At 34.1% G+C, this 19,888-nt stretch overlaps 2 protein-coding genes across 3 annotated transcripts; one reads left to right on the forward strand and one right to left on the reverse strand.

Moving 5' to 3' along the window:
• The first annotated feature begins 53 nt into the window (after positions 1-53).
• LOC105227578 (tubby-related protein 4) lies at positions 54-18,812 on the forward strand. 2 transcript variants are annotated; one of them, XM_029550837.2, is made up of 13 exons: positions 54-344; positions 434-1,070; positions 2,834-3,009; positions 10,100-10,264; positions 10,418-10,877; positions 10,945-11,453; positions 11,519-11,747; positions 11,813-12,075; positions 12,308-13,666; positions 13,950-14,684; positions 15,614-15,946; positions 17,053-17,244; positions 17,320-18,812. In XM_029550837.2, the coding sequence occupies exons 3-13, from the start codon at positions 2,914-2,916 to the stop codon at positions 17,434-17,436; spliced, it is 4,458 nt and encodes a 1,485-aa protein (XP_029406697.2). In that variant the 5' UTR covers positions 54-344; positions 434-1,070; positions 2,834-2,913; the 3' UTR covers positions 17,437-18,812. The 2 variants fall into 2 exon arrangements, with proteins under 2 accessions (XP_029406697.2, XP_049317184.1); XM_049461227.1 differs by having other exon boundaries at positions 54-1,070.
• Positions 4,387-7,810, reverse strand: LOC105227577 (uncharacterized). Its single transcript, XM_011206994.4, has 4 exons — positions 7,372-7,810; positions 5,372-5,750; positions 5,173-5,300; positions 4,387-5,100 (listed from the first exon to the last, which is right to left on the reverse strand). The coding sequence occupies exons 1-4, from the start codon at positions 7,606-7,608 to the stop codon at positions 4,684-4,686; spliced, it is 1,161 nt and encodes a 386-aa protein (XP_011205296.2). The 5' UTR covers positions 7,609-7,810; the 3' UTR covers positions 4,387-4,683.
• Positions 18,813-19,888: the final 1,076 nt, after the last annotated feature.

A 19,888-nucleotide genomic window follows, 5' to 3' on the forward strand; every position in this document is an offset into this window, starting at 1 on the left:
ATATTTTAATATTGTTTAAAAATGCTGTTACATATACATATGCACAGTAATGTAAACAGATAAATAAAAAAAAACTCATAAAAGCTCAGTAAGCAAGCTTAACATTTTCATCTAATTGAAAATAGGAAAGCTTAAGAGCTGCAGTATCGGAATGACAGTCATGAATATTGTAACGGCTCGAATGTTGGCATTTAAATTAATTTTAACAAGTGATTTATAAATTAGTTTAATAGTATGATTATGTGTGGAAAAATTATAAAATCATAAAAAATATGTGTCACAATGATAAATTATTAAGAGAATATCTATGCCTCAATACTTGCTTACGTGAATAAATTGATATAGTATGTTGTGCCATAGTTTTACATATGTAAATGCAAATATTGTAATTATAAGTGAAAATGCAATTTTTAAGCCTTAACATATTTTCAAGACTTCAGAGTGAAAATCGATTTTTCAAATTGCCTCCAACAGAAGCTCAATTCACAACGAATAAAATATGAAAATGCCAACACTTGACACTTTACCAGTTTAACAGTGATAAGGAATAGCGAAATTCATACATATTATATACATACATACAGACATAAATAGGAAATTATAACACAGCATTTCCTACAAACTTTGACTCTTGTGTTTATATCTGCAGTGCGCAAGCGTGCTCCCATCCCCATAGTTAACAATAGCATCAATGGCAATTGTACATAGTACATTTGTAGTAGGTGTGGTGGATTAAATGGTTAAAATAAAATAGCGACGATGTCAGTGTCTTTTGAAGTTTGGCCTCGTGTAGACAAGCCTAAGCGGATCCGTCATCCTTTTCAAAACGGATTGAGAGTGGCGAGTTTTGTACAAACATAAAACGGTTCTTGTGCATAAATAACCCTACACTCATGTGTACACACATACATACATACACTAGGATGTAGTTATTGAATTTTCTTCATACAAAATGGGCCTTTTGCATTCAGACATTAAATGAAAATACAAGTATGCATTTGAAATGCATAAAAACTTAAAGTGAAAACAGAACAACAACTACTGAAAAGCGCAAATTCCATAAAAATTAGGTAAGTTTAATTTAGTTATATGAAAAGTGTCCTTTAAAGTGTTTGCTTGTGTGTATGCCTATGCATTAATGCATTCTGATGCATGTATTAGGAAACTTTTTGTAACATGCTTATATACTGTATATGTAATACACATAATGTGTATGTACATACATACGTACGTAAGTGTTTAGTAATAGAAAAAGTGTTTGAATCATTTTAACACCTTTAGATATTGTCGACTCGACCACTGTGTTACACCTTCTTATGTGCTAAAATTATACAATGAACTAAACCCTTCGTAAATACCAGCAGGAAATTATATAAATAGGAGCTACATACATGTATGCATAGCTTTGTACGTTCAATGTCAATTTCGTGTTTGTTAAACATACCGTCAATTTGTAAAAATACGTTTATTCAAACTACTTATATAATATTATTGCTCTTTTTGCATAACTTTAGATATAACCTAAAAAAAAGTGTTTACAAAATATAATTTTAAAATTATGTAAATGTGTTATTAGTATGTGCAAGTTCAAGCAAATGTGCAAACTTCCTAATTCCTGACTTAATACATAATATTCAAATAATATAAGCATACTTTCCGACCCTTTTAACTTTGATTTCGCGCCACCAGCACCAGCACCATCGTTGGCTAATAAAAATTTTGTTACTTAATTAGCATAAATTTGGCATATTAGAGAATAATAGCGTTTGTTCGAAAGTTGACGTCACCAAATATACGTATGTGCTAGGAGAAACTTCATTTACTTATTAAAAATTATTATTAAAAAGTCAAAAATTTTATTGTGGACAAAACCAAGTACTGAAAGCTAGTTCATAACAGTTATTGTATGTTTTAGTTTGAAGTTATAACTAAAAATCAACATAATATTTGAGTTCCATTAAATAAAGTCATTTGATTAATTAATTTAAATAAATAATTAAAAGCAAAAAAAAAAAAACAAAAAATTTGTCTTAAGAGTTGGGCTGCATTACTAAATAAGTGAATTAAAATTGGAATAAATTTTTTTATCTTTTATCACAGAAATCTTATTTAAAGATAATTTTTAAATTTCTAATCTCACAATTAGAAATAAATGAATTTTAATACCAAACAGCGAATTGTAAAAAGAATGGTAGTCCCAAAAATCGGATAAAAAACAAAAACCGACATTTTTAATTTTAAATACCGGAGTGGAAAATAAAACAAATATTAATCCCAAGATTTTAATGAACAATTAGAAAAAAAAAGGAATTATTTTAAAATGTAAATCTTCTTTCGTTTGCGTACTTCATGCTCCACCATTTTGGCTATCTTTTGAAAAAAAGTTTTATTTTTATAAAATTTCAACTATCTCCACATTATTTACTAATTTACTATATTAATAGCTTTTTATTATAGTGTTTCCGCTAGAAATATGTAAATATTTCTTTTCTCAACTATTAGTCCAAGATGCTTAAAACTAAATTAAAAAATAAAGTTTTCAAATTTCGATTTTTGTTATTAAATTAAAAAAAAAAATAAAGTTTTGAGTTTAAAAAAATTTTTCAAATTTCATTTTTTTTTTCTTAAAAAATTCTGATTTTAAAACTAAAATATGAAAATTTAATTTTTGAATTAAAGGATTTGCAACCCCGCTCAAGCCCCCCCAAAGTCATTCAATGCAGTGCAAATCTATTATATTTTATAAAACTATTTATTATATAACATATTAATAAGAATAATTAATTACAAAGTAATCCTACATTGCTCATGAAATTATTATTTGTTATTGCAGTTTTGAAGTTGACGCCAATGAAAGTGGATTTAGTCCGTCTCAAGCTTAAGGCATAACACTATTTCAATAGATTTGGCAGGATGCATCTGCATTTCGAACCGAGTGTGAATACAAAATGTGATTGCACAATACTGTCGCTCTCATGGATGGGTAAAGTTCCTGATGATATTCCAGAGGTAAGCTCAACTGTACAGAATTATGTGCACCATTTCCGAATTCCTAATTGGAATCAGGTCAAATCTCTCGCTTAACTAATATACGAGGACATTATTAGTTGTTTCGATAAGTTTTCTAGAAACGGGCAAAGATAGATTAGGTTCGGGTGGAGCCGAACATTATTTGCTCGCCAAAACTAAAAACATTTTAAAAGTGTGATATACATTTGTGATGTTCCAACTTTTAAACGTTATTTTTATACACTTAAGGATTGTAAAATGAGATGGTTGAGAGCAATTTGGTTAAAACTCCTCAAATAGTTAATAAGACTATTATTGGCATTAATATTTTACTTTTCACTTTTTTGTAATTGTTGAAACCACAATTAGGAAGTTGGAATAGGAAAAATAATGGATAAATAATCCGGAATAGGCTAAACATTAGTAAATTAGGTTACATTTCAAAAGCCAATTCAGGGTGAGGATAACCTCTGGACATGAATGGAGAAGAGGTTTAGTAGAATATAATGATGTATCATCTATACCGTCCAAAATTATCTGCGGAGTAGGGGCGGGTGTATACTCCGATGATCATGAAATCTTCCACTCTATCCGACTACAAAACTCAGCTAGCATCTTGCAAGCGAAAGTACTAGGTACTAGCTTAAGGGGCTATACCAGTGTGACACTTTCAAAAAAAAAAATTTTATTTGCTTTTTCAATAGTTTATATTTCCAAAAATATCCTTTGAAATCGGCAAGGTCGTATCTTCAATAATTTTTGGATGGCAGCGTTCTAAATAGCGACCGCTCGGAGGTGCAAACATACAAGTATATAAGAGAAATTTTAAAAGCGTTTTTCTCGAAATGACATTTGTCAAAATTGCTGACATCATAACTCAACGAGAAATTAACCGATCTACTTCAAATTAAAATTTAGTATTATTGAATACTATATATACAATGGCCTACTTTGGCATTAAAAAACGACTATGGTTTACCAAAAAAACGATTTTTTTGCAAAATTACGCCATTTTGTTAATTTTTAATATTTTTCAAAAATCGTAGGTCATTGTATAGGAAATACCTTTAAGTTTAATAAATTTTTTGAAGTTTTTTGTTTCAGCCACTCATTCGGTCGGAATCAAGTCAGCAGTTGGGGCACTTTTTTTTGGCACCTCCGTAGACAGCCCATAATTCCGTTATTTTTCAACATTTTTGTAAAAAAAAAAAATCTTAAAATATAGCTGAAAATATACTTTATTACGTTCAAAGAGTTCGAAATATTTAATCGGATACTTTCTCTTAAAAAAATTCTCGAAAATCGCCTAATTTTTCATGCGTCACACTGGTATAGCCCCTTAAGCGCAAAAATGAAACGAGATAGCAAGACCAAAGCTGTCTTTTTTATATTTTTTTAATTTCTCGTCTAACCCAATTGCAATCGTTACAAATAATCAAAATGTTACAAAAATTCTCAAAATATTATTTTTTAATCATGAACTTAGCCATCAGCCACAAGCTCCTTTTCCACATTGCATTTCCTAGTACTGTTATTCAATATAGTTATGAACGCAAATAAAGGTTTTTTGTTAATACAAAAATATGTACATATGTACATACATATATTAATAATACATGCAATCACATAACATTTTTACTTTTATAATTAGATTTCGTTTTTGTAACGACTTATTTATACAAAGAGATTTAAATGTACTAAGAAACAAACCAAAATTACATTGAATACTGCAAAATCATTTACATGGTTTCTAGTAGTCGCATCCGTTGTGCTACTATTATTGGGCATTGAGTTTCTCTCGCCTGTCTCGAAATTGATCTCCTCCGAATCGTCGAGGTTTTTATTTAACTTTGAATTTAGTAGCAATTTCAAACGCTCTAAAGGCGATTCGATTGTAAAATCGAGAACTCTCGGTAAAAATGGCTTGTAACTGACTGGAAGATCGTCTGGCTGATAACCATAGATAAGCATCTGCACAAATAGGTTAGTGGTGTTGGCGTCAGTGATGGTAGCTTTGAGGCTACTGGGGGAGAAGTGACTGTACACAGCTCCTGGTGGAGTGAAATCGTCTGACGCCTTGTTGACAGTGTGCTATGAATAGAATTTATAATCATAAAAAAATTCCAACAAATTTTGTGCTTGTTACAAAAACATTCAACTTACATCGAATATTATGAAACGCACATAGGTTATAAAATTGCTGTCAATATAATAGAAGGTGACGCTGTGGTTTGACGGCTCCTGTGAGTTAGTTTGTGACGTCTGGTACGTCTCATACACTAGGTAATCATCTGTCGAAGAATTTTTCATTTAATCATAAATGGGATGTTAAGGGTTTTAGATAATATAATATCATTTATACCTGGTTGACGCTCGCCTAATTCGATTATTTTATCAGGGTCTCCAAAATCATCGGTATAGCTCATATCTTCTTCCAACTCATCTATTGCTTCATCACTTGCGTTCTTCCTATCCGGCTCTTCAAAGTCATCATCATCAATTTCATAGTCAAAATCTTCGCTAGAATATGGTCCAAGTATGCCTTGGAATTGCTGATCTCTATTCAGTATATACGATGGATTTACATTGAGTACAGTATCATTGAATCCATAAATAGATATCTGCACTACAAATGGTTCTATACTCTCTGTTGTTTCCGTGGCGTTTGCATTGTTAAGTGCAATTATACTACCTACCACCAAATTATCTTGATATCTGAAGTTGACGTCGGCCAAAACGTTCTAAAGATGTACATATAATACAAAAACAATAAAATAGACTACTATTTAGATATATATATAATGCAAAAACAATACAAATATTTACTTTTTTTCTTAAACTTTCTTTAAGCTTCTATAAATTTAATGAAGATTCAACGAGAACATAATGATAGAAAGCGATATCCATTTTTGGGTTACCGAACTAGACAAACTATTCATATTTAACATGCACCATGACTTTCCTTACAGAACTTTTTCAGATCATGTATAAAAAAATACTGTTTCCAGGTTACAAATATCTTGAGCGGTTTAAGGGTGGTGAATGGAAAGAGAATTTATTAAACCTTTGATCAAAATCCAGAAGGAAACCTCGGAGACCATATCAAGTAGATATACAAATGATCAGCGTAACGAGCTGTCCCAATTTAGCCATATTCGTCTGTCTGTCCATCTGTATATACACGAACCAGTCTCTCAATTTTTAAGATATCGATCTCTAATTTTTGCCGCGTTCTTTTCTCTCAAAAAAACTGATCATTTGTCGGTATCGATATTGGATCACTATAGGATATAGTTACTACACAAAAAGCAACTTTTTTATTTGACAAGATATTTTCACGATATTTGATATAAATTATGGTATTTTTTAAGCCAATCCCATAACCTTCGAAGATATTGTTCAGATCGCACTACTATCAGTCAAACTGGCTGATCAAAATCAAAATAAAAATCTTTTCATGTCATTTTATGCTATAAAAAATACATACACCTTAGGAGAATATTGTAGCTTCGGTGCAGCCGAATTATTTTAGTAATTTTACAATACTTTGATTTTTTCTCATATTTTATTCATATCCATATGCATAAATGTCTTGTTTAATGCCGGTTAAACTTCGTGGTCCAAAACAACAATATTTGACATAAAATATTACGTTCATATCATTCGACCTTCGTAGGGACCTAGCATCCCATAACTTGTGCAACTTTTATTTTGCTCAAAAAAACTGCAAATGAAATGAAAATAAAAACAGGAAACAAAATAATTTATGGCGGCCTAGCCACAGGAAGTATTTATAAAACAATTTTGAGCATCTGCAACACAAAAGTAGATAAATTCAATTTGCAAGACTAACGAACTTGACTTTTTTCCAGTTACAGCATCATTTCCTTACATACTCGTACATACCTACGCTATATTCGTGCATTCGTTTTCGCGCGTCAAATATTATAACGGAGATGTGAAGTTCATCGGCTTTGCGAAAAAAGTTGAAATGTTTTGTAATTTCAGTAAATAATATATGAATGAATAATATATACCAATTTCAATGAATAATATTCGCGTGTGTGTGATTGTATCTGTACACATGCATAAAGATGCACATGTCGGCAATAGCGCCTCCGATATTTTCGACCTTTTGCGATGCCTAATTGCCAAGAATATATTTGTAAATATACAGAAATACTTGGGTACATATTTTCATAAACATTCTCTATAGTTTCGAATTTAGAATTTTATAGAAATTTGCACAAACATTCATTGATATACACATACACACAGACACATGCATACTACATAAATACAAAAGTGTATATATTTAGAAGTGATATATTCGTATAATGGGTGACCAAAATGTGACCTTACTTGCTCGGAAACTATTTCGATGTAAGTGATGGGCTCTGGAATGGCATAATTAAAGCCAACTTCTTGCCCCTTATCGACGCCGACCGAACGTGCTTGTTGTACATCTTTTAGCAGTAATTGATCATTGTGGATGCGTGTACCAATGCCGAAAAAAGATTTACACTCGACCAATGACTGTAGACAAGCGGCGACAAAAATTAGTAAAAATTGCCAAATCGGCACTGTCGTTGGACGCATCTCGAATTTGTGGGTACAATGACACAATTTTGAAATTTCCTAACACGTAGATGCCCGTACAAAGTGGTTTATTTTCGTAATTGCGAAAACATCTAAATTATTATGACCGAAAGCAAAAATATTCGCGCTGTGGCGAATGCTTGGCGACACGATCGCGTACTTCTAGTTGGCTCGGCGTGTTCGTTACAACTGAAATCGTTCCTTCGTTAGAGCCCCAATACTTTCGAAATTTCGAAAATAAATTTCAAAATTCACTGGAGAGGTAAAAATATAGGCAATGCGAATATGTGCTGGGAAGCACTCTCAGAGGGCAAGACACTATTTAAACACATGCATACATAAATACAAGATATAAGCACCTTCATAGTATCGTGCTAGTGGGACACTGTGTGCAAAGTCAAAATAAAAATATTTTTGTTTTGTAAAATATTAAGATCGCTTTATTGAGTACATAAACAGCATTTTAATGCACTGAAGAGCGCACACCTGTTATACACTGCCTGCGAAGGGCCTCTCTGTTGTGTCTTCAAGTGTTTAACGTGTATAAAAATAACGTGAGAGCTTTTCCTTTCATAAGAGCGTTGCAGTAGCAGAAATATGCCAATGAATGAAGCGACGCGGGAAGGGTGTGTGATGCATGGTGATGATAGCGTTGCTCATACGACCTGGTGTACAGAGGGGTGCTCTTATACACTAAATATTTATACTACACACACACACACAGAGCTGCACTTACAGTTGGCTTTATGCCGGTTTATGTAGCAAATTCAGCTCACACACAATACCTTACGGAACGGGAAATGCAAATTTAATTAGCAAACGTTGTTGTTTGTCATGACCATTAACTAGTTATGTAGCTTATTTATAATACATGTCTCTACTGGGAAATGTATGAGTATCTTCGGAGATGCTCATAGGAGCTGGGTCTCTTGTATTTCCTGCAGACCACACAATGCTATTTTGTTATATGAAGAGATTAAGAGACATTTTTATGAGAGCATGCTGAGTAACTTAAGGGGTTACATGGGTTTTATCGGGTAAAAAACAGCCTTTTTTTCAACAATTTTTTCACGTATAAAAAATTAAATATTTTATTAAAAATTTTTTATTGCTACAAACATCCACTATTAACAAAGAAATTCTGAAATTTGTGGAAAAAATAGTCAAAAAAATAGTTTAAACTCGGTCATTTTCGGCGAAAATCTCTCTCGGAAAAAAGATGCGCCCGCGTTGTCAGGATAACTCTTAACAGGATCATCTAAAGTGAATAAATAGGTGTTTTAGTTGAAACCCTCATTTAGAACTTGTAAAAAAACTGAAAATTGGATTTTGGGCAGACATTTTTACAAAACAAAAGAAAAAAAATATCCTTCGTCCAAGTCTTTAAGAATTAGATCTCAAAGTTTTATGAAGATCGCTTGAGTTGTAGTTTTCGAGAGATCTTACCAACCGTCTTCAAAAACACAGTTTCGAGAAAAACGCGTTTAAATACGGCGCACTTTGCCTAGCTAGCTTCGAGCGCACAAGTTCTCAAGGCTGTATCTCCGGAACTATTACTCGGATTAACTTGAAAATTTACAAAAATATTCCAGAGGTGTTGTAGAATTTAATGAGACAATAAAAAAAATCGATTTTTTGAAACCGGTGTAACAATGTAACAATTTAAAATTGATGTCAATGGGCAACCGCTTCTAGGAAAATAATTTTTGAATGTTGATTCAGTGGTCCTCAGTTTAGACTACTCATTTTTAATACAGCAGTTATTTGACCTGCACAAATGTATCCGTTATTCTCTACTATGTCTTTTCAATCATCTGAATGCATAAAGTCAAATATATCTTTGGAAGAAACATTTCTCGAACATTCAGGGATCACCAAATGCATTATATTATTTATTTTCGATCAAAAAATCGAATAGATTCGATTCATGCGATTATATTCAACAAATATTCTAAAAGTTCTCTTAACAATAGTTTACAATTTTATTATATTCAAATGCTTGAAATTATACGTTCGAACAATTTAAAAGAATTAAGAAATTGGAGCATAAAGCCCTTAAGACCTTTTTAAAGCCGACAGTTAGATAAGGTGGTGCCAACACTTCCCTTAGCCGCCATATACCTAGTATAAAGATTTTCAAACTTACGGATTTATCTATTTTAGGCGGAAATGCGCACTGTTATAAGCGAAAACTTGACCTAGGCCCCATGAAACTAATGTCAGGATTTTCGAACATCCGACTAACTACTATATAGGTTAGGTATAGGATAGGTTTTTTAGTATGGGACATGGGAAAAATATATAACATCGGGTCGATACTACCCTAACACCCATATACCACATACAATACATTGATTTTCATTTTTTTAACAAAACTTACGTATCTGTATGAGTTACATATATGTATATGGTATAGGTATATATGAAATTGCTTGGATTTCGATCCTATGGTTGACAATAAAATTACCTTTTTCTTAAATATTTCGAATAGGATGAGGGCTGGAAACTGAATCGAACAAACTATTACCAAGAAGGATGGCTGGCTACCGGCAATATTCGCGGCATTGTCGGCGTGACATTTACAACCTCACATTGTCGCAGAAATTTGGATTTTCCGACACGTACCAACTACAATCTGCGCGGGCATCGATCCGATGTAAGTATATTTACAACAATTAAGTTTACTACTACACGAGCATTTCAATGATTTTTATTACTCTCACGAAGCATATTCTTTTGTAATACAAACTGCCAAATGTTGTTTATTTTATTTACAAAATGTTTTTGTAAAACGATCTTTTCTTTCCAGGTGATTTTGGTGAAATGGAATGAACCATATCAGAAATTGGCATCGTGTGATAGTTCCGGTATCATATTTGTGTGGATCAAATATGAAGGCCGATGGTCCATCGAACTGATTAACGATCGCAATACGCCAGTTACGTATTTCTCCTGGTCGCACGATGGACGTATGGCGCTAATTTGCTATCAGGACGGTTTTGTGCTGGTAGGCTCGGTAGCCGGTCAGCGTTATTGGTCATCAATGTTGAATCTGGAGTCAACCATTACATGCGGTATTTGGACACCAGACGATCAGCAAGTATATTTTGGCACCACACATGGCCAGATCATCGTTATGGACGTGCATGGAGCGATGGTGTCGCAAGTGCAGCTCTGCAATGATGTTGGCATAACAGCAATGGCGTGGTCATGTGAGAAGTTCAAAATGGAAGAGGGTGAAGAATCCGAGCCAGGTGTTACCAATGCTTGTAAGTTGTGAAGTACTTTGAGAGCTGCTTGTCCAGATACTTAACAATATAATGCTTTCTCTTGCAGCTAAACGTTCTTTTGTTTTGGCTGTTAGCTTTCAAAATGGCTTTATATACTTGATAAAGTCTTACGATGACGTCTCGCCTGCACATATCAACACAGGGCTTAGCGGCAGCATAGGCATGGTAATGGAATGGAGTAATTCGCGTGAATTGCTCGCAGTTGCTGGCACTGCGCAGACTTCGTTAAACACGTTTGACCAACAAGGGGCGCCGATTTATGAAAATATTTTGAAATTTTACACCGAATCTGGCAGAATACTGTACCAAACACGCTTACCGAATACCTCCGCAACGGTGTCGGCCCTTACATGGGGTCACAACGACAAGCGTCTGTTCATTGCGACTGGCACCCAAGTGCACATTGCGTGGGTGTCCAGACGTATAGCGTCACTCCAAATGTTATGTCGCCTACAAATACAGACAAGCATTGGCTCAGAACGCTCGTTGCCCTTGCTACCGTTGCCGTCACGAATTAGGAGTCTGATTGGCAATCTTTTTGCTCAAACAATAAGAGTAAGTAGGATACTTCTACAACTGTGCCACATATGTACATATTAAATACCTTATCTTATGTGCAGTGCTGTGTACCTGATCTTAAATCCGTACGTGAGTTCGTCTCCCGGCCACCTATGTGTTCGACACGCTTGCACTGCACTATGATACGACACGACGAGGATCCTACTCAAAATACAGGCATTTGCTACACACTCTATTTGGAATATTTGGGTGGCCTTGTGCCACTTCTCAAGGGCAAACGCACCTCGAAAATACGTCCAGAGTTCGTGATATTTGATCCACAAGCGAATGGTGTGTACATAAATACGCATTTATCTATCTTGATCAACTTTTGTTTCATTTCGTGTCATTAATAGATTCCCCGGTTTTCGTGCAATACTCACCAGAATGGAAAAGCTCTTCCGGCTCGAGCCAATCTACAACCACCGGACAAAGCGGCAGAACGGATTCTTCTGATAGTGAGTTTGAAGAACGTTACCGTAGCTCTCCACGTCCATTACGTCATCGGAAATTGCGTCAGAAAAAGCGAAATCAGAGCAATGGAGAAAAATATTCTGTGAACACTAATATTGATCCCGATAGCTTGGATGAACTCGCCTACGTTGATACACTTCCTGAGGTAGGGCATATTTCATATTATTTTAACACATTTTAGAAAGGATAATTGTATGCCATAGTTTTAGTAGAAAAGTGTACAACAATCTCTAATCTGACGTCATTCAATTATCTCAGAAATGAGGTGAAAAAAATTTTTTTTGGTTTCATTTTATGTATCGAAATTATCAGCATCATCATTAAATTAATTTACTATAATGCACTAGAAAATAACCGGTATTTTTTTCATTCTAAAGGAAGAAAAACTGGTTGAGGTTACCTCAAATATTTGGGGTACAAAATTTAAAATTCATGGACTTGCCAAAACCGTCCCAGCCAATTTAGGCCAAATAACGTATAAAACGTCCCTATTGCATCTGCAGCCAAGGCAAATGACACTAGTTATAACAGAACTGCGTGACGACTTTCCTTCGGGTCCGGATCCAACTTTTAATCCGAACATTTTTTCCGAAGACGAAGATGATGCCGCTCTACACAATGGCAGTAAAAGCAATGGTAATACATACAACTTACTGACAAATGCGGAGAACCAAATGAGAGCTACATCAACGGCGGCAGCCACACATCGTCGCCTCAACGAGTTCTCCCCACCTATTGCGCCAATGTCACCACGTCCTAACCACCTATTGGCGCGACACAAAAACGCACTAAATAACAATGGAATACAGTGTGCGATAGGCAGCACTGGCTTAAGTCCATTGGCTAGAGCCGAATCTTATGATGATGATTCGTCAAATGAATCACAGGAGGTAAATGGCTATCACAATGGCGCCAGAGTCAACCTACCGACCGGCAATTTACTTCATACCACAAACGGATCAAATAACAACAAAATGGTGCGTCCGAAGAATATTACTGCCACTACACCGGGTATACGTAGCAGCCTAGGACCAGGCTATAGTAGCTTCAAAAATAACTACAGCCGTTCTAGTTCGAACTCGAGCTCACAGTCCCGCCACGCTATATCGCCTCTGTACTGTGATGGTTCGGTTCCAACGTTACAATCACCGAAAAATGCCGTCGCGCCAACGGATATAATATTCGAACGTCCTGCTGTTTCGGGCAATGGTCAGACCACGGTTATGTCCTACTCCAGCAATACGGATTACGCTAACAATGTTGTGCAAGTGAAGAATGTTTTGTTGCCCGAAATGATTCGGTCTACAAACAGTCATGTGAACCCAGTACCTTTAAATCTTAATTTGAACCTTGAACGCATGGATGCCAGACTAAAAACAACAGCGTGTAGCACTAATTTCACAGCGAATAATAATCCCATTAACAACAACAACACAAAACGTCGAGATATTTCATATATAGATGAAGAAGTTCAATCGCCCACCCAGCAAGCTTTGATAACTTTCACTCCCGTCTCTACACCCGTCGAAGTTCGCATGAAGCGCACAACAACCGTAGTGTCCATCGCGCCAGCTCTGCCTGATTCGATTACCAGAAGTTGTAGTGTTGGTTATTTGGACTCGGATGCTATTACACCGTCTGACGAAGCCTTAATGGCGCTGCGAAGAGACGCACCCACTAAACGTTTGATCTTAGTAGACAAACGTAAGACTAGAAAAAAACGTCAAAATAATGAGGTAAGATGCAGTAAGACAAATTTTTCTAACAGCGGTTGGCAAATTTTTAACTTTTAATACTAACTTATGACTAAATAAAATGTTCGAGAAAAATGTATCCCTGCTTCCCTGTGCTTTATGATGGCCAAAAAACGTTTAAACCTTTTACGAGTACAACACTTTTTCGAGTATAACCGCTTTTAGAAAACTTATGATATAAGCGAATCTCGATCTAATCAGCCGAAGCAACATTATATACATAAATCTAAAATCATGAAAACTTTTTTAATATTTCCTAATCTAGGACTCCCGCAAACCAAAGTTGGAAAGATCAGGTAAATCAAAGAGTTTGGATTCCTGCGAATTAGTCTTCAGTCAAACAAAACTAACCAGCAAGGAACCCGAAAAGGCACCACGAAAACTTCAGGAAATCGCTGAAGGTAAAACCAGTGGCACCGACACCACTGAACCAACGAAATGTTTTAAATGTCACCGAAGTGTTAGTCCCAACGAACAATGTAAACATTGCCAGCCAGTCCAAACTGCAGTCGACGAGCAACCAAAGAAGGAAGAGAAAATACGTATAGTGTCCACCCCGCAGAAGAAAGACTTCACAGCCAACACGCAGTTTTATGAAAGTTTATACAAGAGTCAGGAACAACAAAAACAAATCCAACGTAAAACGGGCGGAACACCGAGAAAGAAAAAGTTGGATGTAATTACTAGCTTCACCGACAGTCCACTTTTTACGCGAAAGCATCGTTTTGGCATCAGAAGTCGGAGCAAAGAAACTGGTAGTAGCAGTGAAACGAACACCGAAAGCACCACACCGTTGCTGGGTCGTAAAAATGATAATGGATTTAACTTCGTTAAACAATTAACCGAGGTACGCTGGCGCCGTAGAGAGGCGCAGAATAATGTGACTACTGTAAAAAATCAACGCGATTACTTGGGGCACACTCAATGCGCCAACACGAATGGGAATGCTGTTGAGGCCACGCCGGTGGAAGCTAAAGCCTCTGTCTCTTTGCAAGCGCAGGTATTACAATAGTGTTATAGTTACCTAAATGTATTCGTATGTGTACGTAATAGAATACTGTATGAGTATGAAAAAAATGGGTTTGCATCACCGAGTGTGAATCTGTGAAACCGTATTAATTTCGTTAAACTCAGGCAACAGGTTGCTTCCTATAGTTATATAGTTGTATACAAATAATCAGGATGACGAGATTTCATAAACAACTAAAACTGTACTGACCAAACTCCTGAACTACTCCAGCAATTTCAACGAAACGTATTTCATCACTATTTATTTTGTACCCTTATGTCACAGGTCAGAAATTGCTGAAATCGGGCTTTTAAATTTCAGCTGATGCTTTCACTTCACAGTATTTTATGAAGCACTAATGAGGATTTTGGAATAAAACTATACACAAATAGTCTTATAGACATGCCATATAAAAAAAATCGAACTAAGCCTCTAAAAAAGAGAAAGCATTTTTTCTCGATAATCATGTAACCCTGTGCCAAAATTTAGTAAATCTGGTCAAAACTTTCGCTAGTTCCAATAAACATAGTACAAAAGTTTCGAACTTCCTATTGACTTTGTACGGAATATATCTGTTAATGCATAGTATATCTTAGCCAAATTAAGTGAATCTTTATTATTGTACTATACTTTAATGCCAACAATTTATGATATCGAACCTCGGGTTAACCCAGCTCCCATATATTACATATAATGATTGTCGCTACGATAATCGCCGTTTAAATCCATCGTACCATACTCGTACAGGGCTCTAATATTATTAGGTAATTAAACTAAATTAAATTATTTCGTTAAATTTATTAAAATATGCTTGATCGATCACGCTCTTGTAAAACATACATACACACGAACACATCTAACATTGAATAACATTCATTCAAACGATTTCGAAATGTATTTACCACATATGCAATTTACAGGCACTTACAACATTAGAGAACATAATCAGCCGTTTACGAGACCTCGACGAGGGCCGCCTCACACCGCCCGCCACACCAAAACGCCTACCACGAAGCTCACCAGCATCGCCAGCCGTCAGTAAAAAGAACAAACGTCAGAGTAGTTCGCCCATTCGGCACTTTTTGAATTCACCTCTGCTAAATAGGCGCTATCGCAAAAAACAATGCCTCATAGAAAGTTCAGATGACGAAGGCAACGGTACAAATGGGTCAGGCGAAGAAAACGGTGGTGCCAGTTACAATAAGCAATATCGTGATTTGGAAACATTCCAAAAGGCACAGCTACTACAAAAGGTGGGTATATATATATATGTACATACGAGTATGTACGTACGTTTATAAAATATACTTGTATGTATATGCATAGCAAGTATATACACGTCATGTTTGTGTAGACCCCACAAGGGGTAAAATATAAGTGAGAGAATATGTTGCATGTATGTATGTATGTATTATTGGCCACTAAATTTTTATTTTGATGAATTGGCAAATTTACACAGCAGTGGTTTAGAGGGCTCATTGTTGTTAAATAGTGCCTTGCCGATAAAAATAACAGTTTTCCATTCCCGCATATGATGTACTCGTATTCATACATATGTATGTGTATGAGTTATTTTGCTATTTAAAATATGGGTTGTAATAACTCGTAGTGCAAAAATTCGATTTCTATAATGTTGACACTTCTGAGACCTTTCTTCGGAAAGTTAGAACCTTTTAAGAGCTATTTACTCCAGATATTATTCACTATTGTTGTTATTGTGTCAAAACACATCCCTTAAGGTCAATAAAAATCCGGCTTCGTTCCGATTAATCCCAGCGCGATGGGAACGGCATGATTAGTAATTTCAGTCTGACATTAAATTAAGGGGTTAGATCCATTTCCAAGTCAGATATAACGTGTTTTTTAATTCTTTTCGAGCAGGCATTTAATTCAAAAATAATTAAAAATAATATGCATTTACAGAATTTAATTTAATAGTCGGCAATTCATTTTGAAAAGTTTTATATTCCCTTGATCCCATAACCGATCTCCAGACGGAGCTCCAAAACAGGTGTCCTATGGTGAGAAAATTATCTAAAATCCAAAACCCCCAAGAAATTTATTATTACTATAGATAAGTACAGGAAATGATCGAAGTACTAGTTAAAATTTTGATATTTGGCAAAATGTCGGCTTTCCAAAAAGACTTCTTTTTCATTAATTTACTCTCCAGAGTGGCTTAAAAGTTATTACCTGACAAATATATCTAAAAAGGTAATATGAAAGTTTCAAGAATATTCTCAAATATGATGATCTCTGATATTTTGCATTCATATGTATACCCTAACAACATTACAGTTAAATACATTATAATCCAAAAACATTTTTGTTAACACAATGATTATGTTATTCCCACCAGCTAAAACGTGGCAAAATAGAGCCGAATGGTTCTTCGAGCTACTCAAGTCCAGCTCCAGTTCGACGAGAATTCGTGATGCACAACAAAGCGCCAATGTGGAATGAGCTAAGTCAGGTGTATCAGCTGGATTTTGGTGGACGTGTCACACAAGAGTCAGCCAAAAATTTCCAAATTGAATTCCGTGGCAAACAGGTAATTCCTTGAAATAATGGCATTTCCCTTGTTATCGAAACAGTTAAAAAATTTGTTAATTGAAAATCTTTTCAGGTAATGCAATTCGGTCGCATCGATGGAAACGCATACACATTGGATTTTCAATATCCATTTTCGGCATTACAAGCGTTCGCTGTTGCGCTCGCCAATGTTACGCAACGGTTGAAATAAATACATAAAATACATACACATATACATATGTTCGTATGTATTTATATATAAATTAATTGAAGAAAAGCACTGGTCGTCTGACTTTATTGATAAACGAGAGTGATTCAGTGATTCTAAGTATTATGCGTAAAATACTCGTACTAAAGGGGCCTAAAGTTTTATTATACATACATACATACATACATCTCTATACAAATATTTGTTTGCGGCATAAATAGTGCATATGTACATTTAGGTGATTGTAGCTTATACATACATACATACATATATTAGATATTGTAACAGTCAATTTACACGGATCGTTTCTGCTAATCGCTTCAATTCTTTTTATATATAATTAGCTAATCGAAGGTTGGCATTCCAGCTGAAATTTGTGTACGCGTATGATTAGATATATATACGTCTCGAGAAAGTTATATCGATTGTCAAAATATTAAAAAAAAGCTATTTTAGTGTTGCAAAAGTAGTCGTCACTCGGCAAATAACGACTAATTCCGACTGAGTTTAGGATAGGTTACTCGGAAGCAGCTTGAGATTATTCTTTTGTATCATCATATTGATGTACGTCACACTCGAATAAGTAGAAAAACTTAAGTCATTCAAACATCTTCCTCTCCTTTTGCTCGCATTAGTTTTGCAAAATGCAATCAAATTAAATTATATATTTATTTCAATCAATCTTTTCTAATAATAACAATAATAACCATAAATTAAAGATATTTATTGTTTTCAAATATCCACATTAAATCCACTTCCCAAGCTTAACGAGCTAAAAGCTCTTCGAAAACCTCCTATTAAAATTAATTTATTTAATTTAATTTTTGTGTAATTAGTTAGACTTATAAAAAAAATATATTAATTTAACTACGACAATATAGACATTTTAATTCGTGGCACCAATTTATAGTGCCTAACAAAATCTGAAAATTTGAGTGAGCGATCCGTTTCATATTTTGTTTTTTTTTTTTGCGTCGTTAATATGCATAGACACATTTATTAACTTACATATTTTTACAGAACAAACAACATAAGTAGGTAGAATAGAAACATATACGAGTAGTTTACCGTTAACTTATAGATTTTCGCACAAATAGTATACAACTCACATAAGTACATTTAAGTTTTATTTAATATGAATTGTAGTTGCAACGTTTTACGCTTAATAAACGGTAGTTAACGGTAAATAAATTATTTTTTTAATATGTTATGAGAACATAAATTACGATTATTATTTTTTTTTTTTATAATGAAAATATATATAGGACGTTGCTTCGGCAAAATAATATTTTCAAATATTATAAGAGTATCTGAAATTTCCCTGACAGCCGCGTTGAGTTTCCTATGTGAAATAGGTATTCTAAAAATGAAAACACGTATTGCAAAAAAAAGCATACACGTGTTGATATCTACCGAAAGCAATTTGCATAATTTATATGTTTTGCTGAACAATTTTTAGTAACTACTCTGATAATTATTAAATTTTGTAAATTCACTTCTTTTAAGCGTTTACACTTACTGCGTCCTTCGATACATGTACATTCTGAATAATGTTGTATTTACACACATATTTTATAATGATAGTTTTAACAACTCTTATTCCGATCCATTTTATTTAAAAATAATAATTAATATAATACAAACATGTGAAAATATTAAACGTAATAAATTACCACAAAAAAAAAATATAATAATTCTTATACGAATTATAAATGAACTTAATGTCTGCAATACTCGTACATATTTTACATTCAGGTACAGATTTAAAAGTGTCATGTTCTGCACTTTCATAGCTATAAATACGCAGCCCATGTATATACTATGTGCTATATATTCAAAACTAAAGTATTAATTTAAAAATGGTTTTACTTTAATTGAGTGGCATACAAATTCATGTATGCAGGTGTGTAACGACTCTTATAAAAAGGTATTTAAGTGGCAGCAATGGAGTGAAATTTATTGAAACAAACAAATATACATCCTTTCGAAAAATGGGTGAAATATTTTTTATAATACTATGTATGTATAAATTTTAACACGCTTTTAAATAAAATACATTTTTGCTTCGTAATCGGATATGTAGTTAGTCGCAATTTCTAAATTTGCTATTAAATTCTAAATCGCGCTAGTTAATAAGTAATATTGCAAATGATTTCTAAAATATTTTAGATTAACTAGTCAGGTACTATTTAATTAAATACTATGTACAATATGTTATTACCGATACAAAAGTATGAAAATAGAACGCATACACTCACAAGAGTCTTAAATACATTTATATGTCAGGAAATATGTACAATACTTTCACCTTGCATTGCTAATACAAAACTTAAGAAATAAACATTATTGCATACATACATATGTACATTCGTAAATAGATACAAAGAATGCAGCACAATTAGAGTACATGAAAAGTATTCGTGATTTATTCAATAAATGTATTTTACCAATATGA

Source organism: Bactrocera dorsalis, unplaced genomic scaffold, assembly GCF_023373825.1.
Source record: "Bactrocera dorsalis isolate Fly_Bdor unplaced genomic scaffold, ASM2337382v1 BdCtg013, whole genome shotgun sequence".
Classification (NCBI taxonomy): domain Eukaryota; kingdom Metazoa; phylum Arthropoda; class Insecta; order Diptera; family Tephritidae; genus Bactrocera; species Bactrocera dorsalis.